The sequence below is a fragment of the Saccopteryx bilineata genome, chromosome 1, assembly GCF_036850765.1.
Source record: "Saccopteryx bilineata isolate mSacBil1 chromosome 1, mSacBil1_pri_phased_curated, whole genome shotgun sequence".
NCBI lineage: Eukaryota > Metazoa > Chordata > Mammalia > Chiroptera > Emballonuridae > Saccopteryx > Saccopteryx bilineata.
The window spans coordinates 281,860,850-281,876,740 of record NC_089490.1 but is presented as its reverse complement, the minus strand read 5'-3'; the positions used below and the strand labels follow the sequence as shown (position 1 = coordinate 281,876,740).

Genomic DNA, 15,891 nt, shown 5'->3' with positions numbered 1-15,891 from the left:
TTTAAAAGAGAAGGCCTGAGAGAGATATCTTTAAAAATTTAGTCAAACAATTTAAATTGCCCTTCAGTGTGGTAATAATTTATCCCTCTGGATTCAGTTTTATGTGAGATGTGCAGGACCAGTTGAAAGTCTGGCCCAAGGGACTTATGATGACTCTTAGCAGCTGTTATATTGAAGTTTCTGTATTAATAATTGCATTAAAATTCCTTTCCTGTACTATACTTAGACTTGGCGGGAGATGGATATTCGAATCACCGATGCAGCTAATGAGGCAAAAGACAATGTCAAATATTTGTACACACTTGAAAAATGCTGTGACCCCTTGTACAGCAGTGACCTTGTGAGTTAATGATTTCTACTCTTTTAGTTTACTGATGGCCCTTTTATACCTGCTGGATTCAGTGTGGAGTTTTGTGTTATAGATATTACAGTCTCTTAGAAAAGTCTTAGAAATCTCTTTTTATTATTATTATTATTTTTTTTAAGCAAGAGAGAGACAGAGACAAGGAGACAGGAAGGGAGAGAGATGAAAAGCTTCAACTTGTAGTTGCGTCACTTTAGTTGTTCATTGATTTTTCTCTTAAGTGCCCTAACTGGGGTGGGGGAACTCAAGCTGAGCCAGTGACTTCTTGCTCAAGCCAGCAACCTTTGGCTTCAAGCCACTGACCATGGGATCATTTCAGTGATCCCACACTTAAGCCGGTGACCCTGTGCTCAGTCTGGCAAGCCTGTACTCAAAACAGATGAGCCCATGCTCAAGCCGGTGACCTTGGGGTTTTGAATCTGGGACCTCTGTGTCCCAGGTCAACACACTATACATTGTGCCACCACATGTCAGGTGAAATCTCATTTTATTCTTAAGAAAATGAAATGTATATACACATACATTTATATATCTATATCTATATCATTCTGTCTGCCTATCTATTCACCTATCCATCCATCTATTAAAGATGTATATGTGATATTTAAAAAATATTTGTTGCATATTCCATTTTCCACTATGTATTGCAGCTGACATTGTGGGGTACACTACTGTAGGAAGCAGATGATTTTTTTATATTTTAACTTTAGGAAGTGCCTCCTTTTATTGATTAAAAACCAACTGTTAACATGCCCTCCTTGTCATTAAAAGAAAGCTAACATTTCTTGCATTGAAACAAAATTTGATTAAGTGCATATGACTAAATAATAAAATGATCCTTAAATATATTTATGTGAAATGTTAGATAATATTTTTAAATATTAAGTAAAAATCACTTAGCTAAACTTTATACTTTATTCTAATGAAGATATCATGATTAGACTATTATAATTTTGCTGAATTTGATATTTGTTTCCTGGAAAACTTCTGTGTGTCTTCCAGATATCCATGATCGATGCTATTTCCACACTTATAAATGCAATTAAAATGATCTATAGTATCTCTCATTATTATAACACCTCCGAGAAGATTACATCTCTGTTTGTAAAGGTACGTGCATAGCATAAAGTTCACGGTCACTTATATCAATATTTCTTTGCCAGTGGTCAAGTTTTGGTAATTAAAAATTACCATATTAGCACAGTCCAATGTCTATGTATCTTACAATAATAATAAAAAAGCTTAACTTGTCAATAGAGAGAGAATTAAGTTTATGTAAGAGGTTAATTCTGGCAAATCATGAAGGATTATTTCTCAAAGTTAATTATTATAATAAATATTGTGTTATTTACATGATAAAAAATGAAAAAAGGTTCTTTCTTTTTGGAATTTCTTACCTATGTTATGTAGCACATTATTTATTCCCATGGGTAAATTATAATTAAGAAAAACTGACTCTCCCCTGTTTCATATTTTGTATGCTATTGTGCCAAATTTATTTGATGCCACAGTTGTTTACTTGGTGTTTTTAGGATAATAATTATGGTAATAAAAGCCACTTGCAACGTTCCAGTAATCCATATAGCAATTATAATGATTCTGCCAAAAAAACATAACAATGTTTAAACCTTATGTCCTAACTCCTAAGTGTGTATGGTGAGCACTGTTGCTTTTCCCTTTATGAATGGCCTCTAAGAAATAGATGACTTTTTCATTGCTAAGGCAAATCTTTTAAATGTTGTATGACAATAAAGAAATTTTCAGCTCATCAGGACTCAGTGACTACTAATGCAGCAGGGGTCCTGACATCCAGCCTTGAGAGCTCATGGGGAGCCTTTCCCCTCTCATATTCAAGTTGCCAGTCAGGAACTTGGCCAGATCCTTTTCTAACTTCCTCACACTTTAAAACTATGTGTTAGGGCCTTCGGGGGTATTTCCAGGGTAGAGGACTCAAAAGTCAACTTGTATTATTACTTTAGGTTTCATGCATATTATTTGCAGGCCTTGTTGGACAAAATTTTAAAACCACTGTTTATCTAAATTTCAAAAACTTTTCATTATGGGAAACTTGAAGCAAGTACAAAAGGAAAGAGAATTGTATACTGAACCCACATGTACATATTAAGCAGATTCAATGACTGTCAGCAAGTGGCCAACCTTGTTTTGTTTATAACCCCATTTTTGTACTGTGGATCCTAGCCATCATATAATTCTATGCATACAATAGTCACTCAATTTTTTTTTTTACAGAGACAAAGAGTCAGAGAGAGGGATAGATAGGGACAGACAGACAGGAAGAGAGAGAGATGAGAAGCATCAATCATCGGTTTTTCGTTGTGACACCTTAGTTGTTCATTGATTGCTTTCTCATATGTGCCTTGACCACAGGCCTTCAGCAGACTGAGTAACCCCTTGCTCGAGCCAGCAACCTTGGGTCCAAGCTGGTGAGCTTTTGCTCAAACCAGATGATCCCGCGCTCAAGCTGGCGACCTCAGGGTCTCGAACCTAGGTCTTCCGCATCCCAGTCCGATGCTCTATCCACTGCGCCACTGCCTGGTCAGGCTCAATTTTTCTTTTAATTTATAAAAACATCACCAAGAAAATTCTGAATTTTTTTTTGAAGTTCGGATGAGTGAATAAAATGTTAATGGTTACCTGCATTAGCTTTATTCTTTTCTCTGTTGCCTTCCCCTTTTGACATTTCTGCTGGATATGGTGGTGGCATGAATGCTCAGGGTGGACAACCCTTCACACGACACTTAGGAACTGTGAGTTAGATGTTAGAGCAGCCTGCTTAAAGAGCTCAACAGCTTTGTGGTTGGAAAGTAGATGATTTCTAGGTTGGTTGAGACATTCATTGTGTGGAAACAAGGGGGCCTGAATTGTTATTTTTCCATAGTGCTTCCAACTTTGTGATTTCACAAGTGATTTTGACAATATATGTGTAGAATCTAAAAAAGTAGAACAAACAGAAGCAGAGAGGAAAGTGGTGGTTGCCAGGGGTGGGTAGTATGGGGAGATGTTGGTTAAAATGTATAAACTTTTAATTATAAGATGAATAAGTTCTGGGGTCTAATATACAGCATGGTGACTACAGTTAATAGTACTGTGTTGTATTCTTGATATTTGCTAAGAGAACAGATGTTTTTATTTTATTAAATTTTTTTTTAAAAAAAAGCTTCATTGGGTGCAGAAAAGAGTCCTATTCAGAGGAAAGAGTAGGAGGAAGGATTTCTAAGAAGTAAAATGAGGTATAGTCTAGCTGGAGACAAATGGCAAACACCCTACATGGAACACTAATTGAGATCAGCCCCAAAGGCATATTGTCAACAAGAACAATATGACATCATGCAAATGTGTGATTAAAACATAGTGGAGTTAACCAGTTCTGAAAACAAGGTAAGTAATGATAGAATAGAAGAGAAAGACAGGAAAATGGGGAAGATCCGAGGTAGAGCCTGTTGGTGAAGCTCAAAAGAAGGTGAGGTTAGAAGACAGGGAGATGACTGAGTCCACAGAAGAGGCCACCGGACGTGGGTCCTGGGCCAGGGACCCCTTGTCCACTTACTCTCTGTTATGTTGTACAACCAGCCCTGTGCTGGGGGCTAAAAGGCCTCAATGAATATTGTCTTGATAACTGTGTGTGGATTAGACTGAGGTAAGAAAAGAGATTAAATTCAAGGGGACCTGTTAAAATGTTATAATCCCCAAGTCTGAAGTGAGGACCAAATAAAAATTTATTAATACAAAAAATTTTTTTTTCAAATAAATTTATTGAGGTAACTGGTTAATAAAATCATGTAGGTTTCAAGTGTAGGATTCTTTAATCATCTATGTTGCATTGTGTGTTTACCACCCAAAGTCAGATCTCTTTCTGTTACCACATATTTGACCCTTTTACCCTTTACCAAGTCCTTCCCTACATTATTTTTCCTCTGATGACCACCATACTGTTGTCTGTGTCTCTGAGTTTTTGTCTTGTTTATTTGTTGCTTTCAGTTTTATAGTCCACATATGAGTGAAATCATATGGTTCTTAACTTTCTCCATCTGACTTATTTTGCTTAGCACGATATTCTCAAGCCTATCCATGTTGTTGCAAATGGTAGTATTTCATCATTTCTTATGGCTGAGTAGTATTCCATAGTATATATGTGCCACATTTTTATCCCATCCTCTATTGTAGGTACTTAAGTTGTTTCCATGTCTTGGCCACTATGAATACTGCTGCAATGGACTTAGGGGTGCATATATATCTTTGTAAATAAATGTGTGTGTGTATGTGTGTGTGTGTGTGACAGAGAGAGGGACAGATAGGGACAGATAGGAAGGGAGAGAGATGAGAAGCATCAACTCTTTGTTGCGGCACCTTGGTTGTTCATTGATTGCTTTCTCATATGTGCCTTGACTAGGGGGCTACAGCAGAGTGAGAGAGCCCTTGCTTAAGCCAGCAACCTTGAGCTCAAGCTGGTGAGTCTTGCTCAAACCCCATGAACCCTTGCTCAAGCTGGCGATCTTGGGGTTTCAAACCTGGGTCCTCCGCATCCCAGTCCAACACTCTATCCATTGCGTCACTGCCTGGTTAGGCTGTAAATAAATGTTTTTGAGTTTTTCAGGTAGATAAGCAGAAGAGGGACTGCTGGGTTGTATGATAACTCTATTCCTAATTTTTTGAGGAAATGCATACTGTTTTCTATAGTGGCTGTGACAGTTTACATTCCCACCAGCAGTATATAGGGTTCCTTTTTCTCCATATCCTCTCCAACATTTATTATTACTTGTCTTGTTGATGGTAGACATTCTAACAGGTGTGAGGTAGTATCTCATTATAATTTTGATTTGCACTTTTCTAATAGCTGGTAAAGTTCAGCATCTTTTCATATATCTGTTGGCCATTTGTATGTCTTGGGAGAAGGGTCTACTCAGATCCTCCGCCCATTTTTAAATTGGATTGTTTTATTTTTTTTTGTTGTTGAGTTTTATGAGTTCTTTGTATAATTTGGACATTAACCCCTTGTCAGAGGTGTTGTTTGCATATACATTCTTCCATTCAGTTGATTAACTTTTTGTTTTGTTGAGGTTTTCTTTTGCTGTGCAGAAGCTTTTTAGTTTAATATAATCCCATTCATTTATTTTTGCTTTTACCTCCCCTACTTTTAAGGTCAAATTCATAAAATCCTCTCTAACCAAGGTCCATTGTACCTATGTTTTCTTCTTTGTAATTTATTGTCCCATTCTTGTATTTAGGTATTTGATCTATTTTGAGTTAATTTTTATGTATGATTACAAAGAACAAGCTGTTTAGGCTCATTCTATTGCATGTAACCTTTCAGTTTTCTCAGCACCATTTGTTGAAGAGAGTTTCTTTTCTCTGTTGCATGTTTTTGGCTCCCTTTGTCAAAAATTATTTGCCCATACACGTGTGGGTTTATTTCTGGGCTTTTTATTTTCCATCTGCCTGTGTGTCTTTCTTTCTGCCAATACCAAGATGTTTTGATTATTGTCACTTTGTAGTATAATTTGAAGTCAGGGAGTGTGATACTTCTAGCTTTGTTCTTTTTTTTTCTCAGGATTTCTTTGGCTATTCAGGTTCTTTTGTGGTTCCACACAAATCTGATGATTCTTTCTTTGTTTTATTTCTTTAAAAAATGGATTTTTATGGAGATTACATTAAATCTGTATATTGCTTTGGTTAATATGGCCATTTTATTTATTTATTTAAAAATTTTTATTTATTCATTTTTAGAGAGGAGAGAGAGAGGGAGAGAGGAAGACAGAGAGGGAGAGAGAGGAGAGAGAGACAGAGAGAGAGAAGGGGGGAGGACTGGAAGCATCAACTCCCATATGTGCCTTGACCAGGCAAGCCCATGGTTTCGAACTGGCAACCTCAGCATTTCCAGGTCGACGCTTTATCCACTGCGCCACCACAGGTCAGGCCAATATGGCCATTTTAACTATGTTGATTCTTCAAATCCATGAACATGGAATATATTTTTATTTATTTGTGTCTTCTTTAATTTCTTTTAATAATGACTTGTACTTTACAGTGCATAGGTCCTTCACATCCTTTGTTAAAGAGAGCAGATCTTAAGTGTTTTCATCACATACATAAAAAATGATAACTCTGTAAGGGAATGGATGTGTTAATTTGATTGTGGTCATCTTTTCACTATGTATATCAAATCATCACATTGTATAACCTAAATATATACAATTTTTATTTGTTAATTATACCTCAATAAAGCTGAATAAAAAGGGCTAGGGCTTGATCATAGTTGCTATGGAAAGAAATAAATCTGAACATCAAGTTCACAGATTGTACGCCCTGAGAAGCAGAAGAGTTAAGGACCCTCATGGCTATCTTATATGCATAACATTATTCTGTTGGAAAACTCCAGGTGACCAATCAGATGATATTTGCATGTAAAGCTTATATTACCAATAACGGAACTGCTTCCCTGTGGAGTCAGCCACAGGATGTTGTCGTGGAAAAAATATTATCTGCAATTAAACTTAAGCAGGTAATGGCCAGCCTAATAATACATTTATTCAATAAATAATGTTTCATTATTGTGTGTTGTTTTTGGTGATGCATCTTAAATTATTATTATTTTTTTTATTTTTTTTCATTTTTCTGAAGCTGGAAACAGGGAGAGACAGTCAGACAGACTCCTGCATGCGCCCGACCGGGATCCACCCGGCATGCCCACCAGGGGGCGATGCTCTGCCCATCTTGGGCGTCGCCATGTTGCGACCAGAGCCACTCTAGCGCCTGGGGCAGAGGCCAAGGAGCCATCCCCAGCGCCCGGGCCATCTTTGCTCCAATGGAGCCTTGGCTGTGGGAGGGGAAGAGAGAGACAGAGAGGAAAGCGTGGCAGAGGGGTGGAGAAGCAAATGGGCGCTTCTCCTGTGTGCCCTGGCCGGGAATCGAACCCTGGTCTTCCGCACGCCAGGCCGACGCTCTACCGCTGAGCCAACTGGCCAGGGCCGCATCTTAAATTATTTAGCAATTATTTTATTCTTGATTGCTAAAAAGAATAGTGATTCTTTTTTTTTGTGACAGAGACAGAGAGAGACAGAGAGAGGGATAGATAGGGACAGACAGGCAGGGAGAAAGATGAGAAGCATTAATTCTTTGTTGCAGCACCTTAGTTGTTCATTGATTGCTTTCTCATATGTGCCTTGACTGGGGGCTACAGTAGAGCAAATGATCCCTTGCTCAAGCCAGCGACCTTGGGCTCAAGCTGGTGGTGAGCCTTGCTCAAACCAGATGAGCCTGCGCTCAAGCTGGTGACCTTGAGGTTTCAAACCTGGGTCCTCTGCATCCCACTCCAATGCTCTATCCACTGCGCCACCACCTGGTCAGGCCAGTGACTTTTTATTGTTAAGAAAAGTAGATGTTAATAAATCTTTCCAGGAAATCTATGCACTTATTCTACCCTCTTTGGGGCCCACTGTGTCCCAAAAGCAGATTAAGTACTGAAGATACAGAGATGACTAAAATGATTAAAGTTTTCTTAAATTTCTTATAGATGAATGGGGAGATAGACACAGAGTGAGGCTGTTACTGACGTGGTGGGCCAAGGTGGAGAGCCTGCATCTCTGAGTTGCATTATGAATAATTATGAATTTGCTAGATTGGGGGATGGGAAAAAATGAATTCCAGGCTGATGGATGAGTACACAAAGAGGCATGAAATGAAAAGACTTGTGATTTTACCCTAATTTTACCATCACCTTTGCTGAAGAGAATAAGGTTGATATCTTTGTTATTTTCCCTTTCTTATATTTTGGTTTTTGATTTTAAGGAATACCAGCACTGCTTTCACAAGACAAAACAAAAGCTTAAACAAGATCCGAATGAAAAACAATTTGAATTCAGCGAGATGTATATTTTTGGGAAGTTTGATACTTTCCACCGACGTCTTACTAAGATAATAAACATCTTTACAACCTTTAAAATGTATTCAGTCCTGCAAGATTCTAAAATTGAAGGGCTGGAAGACTTGGTCATGAAATTCCAGGTATTGTTTAAAACTAAACTTGCTGCTTTTAATCATAACTAGAACTTTGATATTTCATGCAAATAACTATGTTTAGAATGATTCAAATGGTTCATAATGTGAAATATAAGCTCATAGCCCTTAAACAATAAAGAAATTAAATTTACTTGGCAATTGTGTAATGGTGCTAATATGTTCTTTTCAGGTGTGTGGTTATGATAATGACTTCCCAATAGTCTAAAATTAATCATCATTAGTAAAAGCATTTTCATTAGTGGCACAAGAAAAGTGTTTAAATATAACTTATCACTTCATATATTCATGCAAGAAATATTTAATGAAGCAAATACTACGTGTCAGGCACTCGACACTGAGTTTGGAGTGTCGTGTGATCACCTCTGGATTAAAGCCTTTTATTTAGACACATGTTAAAAATAAAAGGGACTGAATTTTATTTTAACTCTACCATTCCTTTGACTTTTAACTGCTTTATCTTGTAAGGATATATATATGACTAGTCTTAGTTTTTAAAGTGGGTTCAGTAATCTAATATTTTCAGTTTTTAGTGTGGATGTGGTCAAATTTTTTGGCGGGGAGTTGGGAACAGCAACATTGAAACTTAAAATTTTTGTACTTAAATTGGAAAAGGATTATTTAATTTATTGCCAGTTTTTGTACTCTAACAATTTAGGCCAATATAAGGAGTCGTTTTTCCTTATATTTTGAAAGTGGCAGTTTTGTAAGACACAGAGGGAATATATGGGAATATATTCATTTATTTCTCAATTTGTAATCTATTTTCTATTCCTAATGAAAAAACAACTTTGGAATATATTTCAGAGTTTATCTTTGAATGCATCTAAATGCAATTAAAGATGGTACTGACCTGATAAAAATACTGGGGAGAGAATTGCTTTGAAAATCTAAAGTGAAATACTAATTAAAATGAACTAGCCAGAGGGTTGTGAGGTAAAATGTACATGATGCAGGGAAGGGTAGGGTGAGTTTTGTGTGTCACATTACTTGTTTTATCACTGTCTAAAAGTATCCTGTGTATTTATTTGTGACATGACCCTCTCTCCCCCACAATAGATGTAAGTTTCCCCAGAACAGGGACATTTGTTTGTCTTGTTCATTTCTGTGTCTTCAGAGTTAACTGGTACATAGCAGATATGCAATAAATACTTGATTTCACTCATATGTTGGATATAAAATTGAAACCCATAGACATAGAAAAACAGTATGGTGGTCACCAGAGAGAAGGGGAGGGGTTTGTAAAGGGTAAATGGGGCCAAATATATGGTGACGGAAGATAATTTGACTTCGGTGGTGGGCACACAATGCATTTTCAGGTGATGTGTTATAGAAATGTATACTTGAAACATACATAATCTTACCAATGTCATCCCGATAAATTTAATTTAGAAAAAAAAATATTACTTTCCAAAAAACGTCAAATAAATGACTTAGTAGATTGAGTTTGATTAGTTGGTTTAAAGGTCATGATTAATTAATTTATTTAATTAGTACTCTTAAGTAAATTAATTTAATTTACATTAAATCCAATCACAGAGAAGAATTTTCTAAGAGTCCTAAATCTTCTTAAATACCATGTTAAAATGAGAGATGTAGCTTTTCCACATTTTTTTTACATACTTCATATAACACAATGGGTAGCGTCATAATACAATTTCTAAACAGAACTGATTTTGTAGTTATATAGTATGAAGAGTAGGTTGTTTTAACTAGTCAACTTGATTCACAGAGTTATGCAGTTTTTACATTTTTGTCTATTAAGGTATTTGAATCATATAAGTAGAAATGACTTTGAAGAGGAAATTGCAGAAGGAGGCCCGATATTCTTCATAAAAATTATATGCCTGTATCAACTGTGTGGGCTCCTGAGTTTGAGGATGGCTTAGTACCTGGTTAAGAATGATCACAGAGCATTATAGCTCATTATTCAGAGCAAACAAAACTTTGGATAATAGTGTTTTCAAGGAGATGAATTGCCTAATTTGTACTCTTGTAGTCATAGACTGCAGCTTTGCAGGGCAGAAGGAAGCAATTAATTCTAGAGAGTCTTTCAATGTAGATTGTGGTTTGACATTTTATTTAAGGCATTAGAAGCTTCAAAGATAGTATTTCATCGTAGATTTTATAAGTATTTTCTTCCTAAGTTTGTGTCTCTTAAAGTCTTATTTATTTTCTGAGAAGTCAGACTTCAATGAGAAATATTTTAGTGTCTTCTACTCTGGACTTTTGTATTGTTTCATATGTGATTAATAAGAAATTTTTAGAGAAAACAATTTTCAGATGTGGTCTTTATTTTATATTTCTCTTCAGAAATATGTACAATCTCATGAAAATGCTTTCCAGATGATTTCTTTGACTGCAGTAGGCAACATTATTCTGCTGTAATAAGTGTTAAATAATGTAACTAAAGAAATAGGCTACTTTTAAGTTGTTTTTTTAAATTTATTTTTTTTACAGAGACAGAGAGTCAGAGAGAGGGATAGACAGGGACAGACAGACAGAAACGGAGAGATGAGAAGCATCAATCATTAGTTTTCGTTGCGTGTTTCAACACCTTAGCTGTTCATTGATTGCTTTCTCATATATGTCTTGACTGCGGGCCTTCAACAGACAGAGTAACCCCTTGCTCGAGCCAGCGACCTTGGGCTCAAGCCAGTGAGCTTTTGCTCCAACCAGATGAGCCTGTTCTCAAGTTGGAGACCTCGGGGTCTCGAACCTGGGTCTTCTGCATCCCAGTCCAATGCTTTATTCACTGTGCCACTGCCTGGTCAGGCTGTTTGTTTTTTTTTTTGTAATGATTTTTCAGGTTCTACATTTAAAGGTTATACTTCATTAAGTAATGCTTGAATACTGAAATATTGTCTTATTACTTTCATAACATTTCAGGGAATTGTTGCCACCATAAAGAAAAAGGAATACAATTTCTTAGATCAGCGGAAAATGGATTTTGACCAGGATTATGAAGAGTTTTGCAAGCAGACTAATGACCTTCATGTAGGTTGTATAATAAAATTCCTGTTGACGTTCATGTGTTTATTTTTTCTGTTCTGTATAATGTTGCTAACTAATCATTACCCATCAGAAGGGAGAGGCGTCCTCATCATGGAGGTGACCAATAGCAACCTTGGCTTGTGTTTTGTGATTTCAGATTAATAATTGAAGGCTCTTTTTCATAGATTAAAAGGTCATAAATATAACTTTGTATAATGATCTGCAATCACTGATGTCTGCATGTCTTCCATCTTAGTTCTTAGATAATTAACTTTCATCTTCTGTTGAAAGGTAGGGTTATTAGAATATAGAAATATGTTTCCATTTGTTTGTTACTTTATAGCAATGATTATGGCCAGAGGTCATTTAAGCAAATGGTCAGCGATGTTTGACAGATCTCAAAGTCAGTACAACAGCTGGCCTTCGAGACAGTGGTACCAGCACTGACTCTCATCTGGACCCCTTTCTCTTTCCTTTACCCTCCCCTGCCACCCCCCTGCCACACCCACTCACTTCAGAACCATCTTGACTTTCAGTCCACGTGAACAGTGTACGGCTGCTATCAGCTTCTGGGAACATCTCACAGGTCCAGCCCCAGCTCTAAATTCCGAAGGAAAATGTTGGGGTGGCCAGTTCTAGTGGAGTACTTAGGCCTGGTTCCTGAGGTTAAAGCAGGTGAGATGGCACCCCCTACAGTAGTGGGGAATATTTGCTGTCAGAGGAAGAGAATCAAGGAGAATAAGATAGGGAGATGACCCAATAGGTGTCTAGCATAATTAATATGCAGACATTTCTTCTTCCCAGTGAGGCAATAATTTGCACTATTCTGATTATGAAAGGAAAATGGCCATTTGTTACTTCTTTTCCAGAATTTCTGGTTTGAAATAAGTTGGTACACTTTAAGGGGAAAAGAACTCTGAGTCATTTTTGGAGGGGTGGGTTCAGTGGTAGAAGGACTCATAATAAAACTAGCTAATTCTGTATGTTAGGTACTGTTTTAAGTACTTTATAGGTGTTAATTCATTTAATGATCACAGTAATCCTAAGTAGGTGCTCTTAGTGCTCTAATTTTGCAGAGGAGTAAACTGAGGCATTGTGAGGTTAGGTGACTTGCCCAAAGTCACAGGGATGACAAGTGGTAGTGTGAGGATTAAGACCAGGCAGTCTAGCTCCAGGATCCAAATTTTTAACCCTTATGCCATAAGACATATTTCAGTTGATGGGAAGATATAATGCCTATAATATTATATTAGGCTTTTATGCTGTGGGTTATGAATGCAGAAATAAATCAAGTAGATTTACCTTCAAGATATGTACTATGATAGAAATACAAGTATGTGTATGTTAGAAGTATAATATTCTGATATTGTCCCAGGCATTGAGGATACAAAGATAAAATTTCATAGTCCAAAGAAGTCCTAAAGGAACTTGGAAGTAAGACAGACCTACAAAACATGCTGCAGAATCTGACAATTGCTACAAAACATAAGACAGGATGTGAGCCTAAGAGGAAAACTGTCCCATACTTCTGCTTGCCTGGCTCAGGAAAGCCTCAGAGAAGAGGTGACACTTGATTCCAGGACAGTGGTGATTATTTCCAATTTTTAGTTGTTCTGCAGCCTGGTTTTTCAGCATTAGTTATAGACATTAATTTTTATTTCCTTTCATCTTTCTTTTTTTATTTTTATTTTTTTGTATTTTTTCTGAAGTGAGAAGCGGGGAGACAGAGAGACAGACTCCTGCATGCTCCCAACTGGAATCCACCCGGTATGCCCACTAGGGGGCGATGCTCTGCCCATCTGGGTCGTTGCTCCACTGCAACCAGAGCCATTCTAGTGCCTGAGGTGAAGGCCGTGGAGCCATCCTCAGTGCCCAGGCCAACTTTGCTCCCATTAAGACTTGGCTGCCGGAGGGGAAGAGAGAGATAGAGAGGAAGGAGAGGGGGAATGGTGGAGAAGCAGATGGGCACTTCTGTGTGCCCTGACCGGGAATCAAACCTGGGACTTCCACATGCCAGGCTGATGCTCTACTTCTGAGCCAACTGGCCAGGGCTAATCTTTCTTTTTTGAAATTAGCACTATTATTGTCTTCCTATTCAATAATGGTCCACTTCTCCCTTTGGTTGGTTGAGTACTTTTCCTTTGACTTCTTTGATCTTTTCTCCATCCTCTTAACTACATAAATTCTCTACACACTATCTCCTTTAAATGACTCATGAATTCAGCCCTTGTCCCTATAAAATCAGGAAGGAAATGCTGACCTTCCAATGATGGTGGATGGAGTGAGTGGAGGGACGAGTCTTGGAGAGGCTCAGTAACTGTGGTGTCCCCAGGATGAGGCACCGGAGGGTAGGGTGGGTACATGAGTGATTTGGATCTGGGTTGTGTCCAGGACACCAATGTCAATGGTGACCAGAGCCCGGAGTCCTGTCCAGATTTAGAGTTTATGCTGGTACTAAAAGGTCAAACAGAAATTGAGTAGGAGCTGGGAGCCCATACTAGTAAGAGGACAAGTGTGAGGATTCCATGGCTGGACTGAAAAAGACTGTAAGGATGGACCTAATGCTCAGACAGAGAAGTGGACTAATGCAAGGTCTTGGATGTTCATAAAAGAGCTTGGTGCAGTGAAGTTATAGGCTAGAAAAGCAATGAGAATCAGGTACCAGGGTTAGGGCTCATTGAAGACTTGCTGGTGTCTGAAGTTAGTGGAAGCATTGCAAATGTTTCAGTTCTGCACAGTTTGTACTCGGAGATTTTTATGTCATGAAAAAATCTGAGTATTTACTTATGTAGGCTAACTGTGCTGCTGTTCATAATTTTGGTAGAAGCGGTGAACAATATTGGAGGCAAGTGCACACAGTCATGGGTTTAGCCGTTCTCCAGCTTTGAGGTTTTGCTGACTGGGGCAGGGAGCACTGTGGCTTGCCCAGATAGCAACATCCCTTCAAGGTCCAAGTGTTTCCGCTGGTGTCCTGGATACTGACTGCTTGTCTTACCAAATTACTTACGTAAAATCAAGTTTATCTCAGTACTGATTCTCACTGTACATGCCACTGGTTTCCCAGTTTGATCACTACGTAAATTAATGGTCTCTTATAGAATGTAGAGGCTCAAAACTTCTGTCTGGTAAGTTAAGACAAAAGAATTGATCAGAACTTTCCCTTGTAACATGAAATGGAAAATAACGAAATCGTTTTCTGTTTTTTATTTAACTATTGAAATTTTAATGACAACTGTATTCTAAATCTTAGAATGAACAAAGAATAAAGTATGTGCTTTGTTTTCTGGTGCAGCTGTTTTTATTTTTTATTTTTGGACAAAATTGTACAATGGTATGTGTGAGGTCCTCAGTACAACCAATAATGCAGATCATTTTAGAAAATAGATTTGAGGGCTTAAGAAATAGATATGAGGTCATTCTTTTTGAACTTCTCTTCTTAGGAGATATTTATTTATTTCCTGTGGGGCTCTTGTGGCCCTGGGCTATGCAGATGTTTCTGTAGCTGTCTTTGAGTTCCTTCTGTTGGGGCCCCAGTGGTCTTGCCATCTCAGACTAGCCGTTATATTAATTTCTTGGGTTAGACCTCTCTTATCTCATGAGTACTTAAACACTGACCCCTGATCTAGGTGTGGCACAGGCATGCAATTTCAATTGCTCTAGGACAGGGTGCAGTAAACTATGCCCCCAGGCCGAATTGTGCCCTGCCTAGTAGCTTACAGGTCCTCTGTGGCTGCCTTCGCACTAGAGGGGTAGGTGAGTAGTTGTGGAAGAGGCCTATGTCCTGCTAAGTGGAAAATACTTCTCATCTGGCTCTTTCTAGAGGATGTAAAGGGCTTGTTTTATCCATTCCCAGCTCTGGCCGGGTGGCAAGCCCACCTGCTGCTTTCCCCCACTTGTAGACAGTCACCTTAACCCCGCTTGCATGGGCTGGGTAGCATTTCAAGGACCCCGGCTTTCTTTGGGGATCTGCTGAGAGTGTTAGGACCCCACTGCTTCTCTGCCTACATTGTGAGAAAGCCACAGTGCCTGCCCCCAGGCCTGTCTCTGGCCCATTATCTCTGGAGCCTGCCCCATGACTCCTGCGACTGCTGTGGCTTGCCTGGCCCTCTTTATTCTGGCTTCTGGGTATTTATTTATCTTTCTTTCAAGCTCAGGTGAGTATTAAGTGTTCTCTTACATATTTTCCTTTATTATATGTGTTTGTAGAGAACAGGAAGCTCTTTTATCCTGATGCTAAATAGGACTTTGCCCAGTGCTAATCCACTGTTCATATTCAGACCTTATTCTGTTTTAGAATGAGTTGCAGAAGTTCATGGATGCTACATTTGAAAAGATTCAAAACACCAACCAAGCTCTAAGTATGTTAAAGAAATTTGAAAGGTAAAAATTGAGAACAATTTTCTCAGTTCTATTTTCTGAAATTGGGGTAATATGAACATAGTTTAGCTTACATTATTACATATTATTACTATTATTATTTCATATTCTAATGTAGTGGT

The 15,891-nt window shown here is 38.1% G+C and overlaps 1 protein-coding gene across 3 annotated transcripts in view; it reads left to right on the top strand.

Annotated features, from left to right (window-relative positions):
• Positions 1 to 15,891, top strand: part of DNAH5 (dynein axonemal heavy chain 5) — a 326,976-nt gene that overhangs the window by 95,433 nt on the left and 215,652 nt on the right. For all 3 annotated transcript variants that reach the window (XM_066243771.1, XM_066243781.1, XM_066243766.1), the window contains exons 8-13: positions 227 to 340; positions 1,367 to 1,474; positions 6,762 to 6,884; positions 8,171 to 8,386; positions 11,288 to 11,395; positions 15,687 to 15,772. In XM_066243771.1, coding sequence (XP_066099868.1) covers positions 227 to 340; positions 1,367 to 1,474; positions 6,762 to 6,884; positions 8,171 to 8,386; positions 11,288 to 11,395; positions 15,687 to 15,772 — 755 coding nt within the window. The remainder of the gene's footprint in view (positions 1 to 226; positions 341 to 1,366; positions 1,475 to 6,761; positions 6,885 to 8,170; positions 8,387 to 11,287; positions 11,396 to 15,686; positions 15,773 to 15,891) is intronic.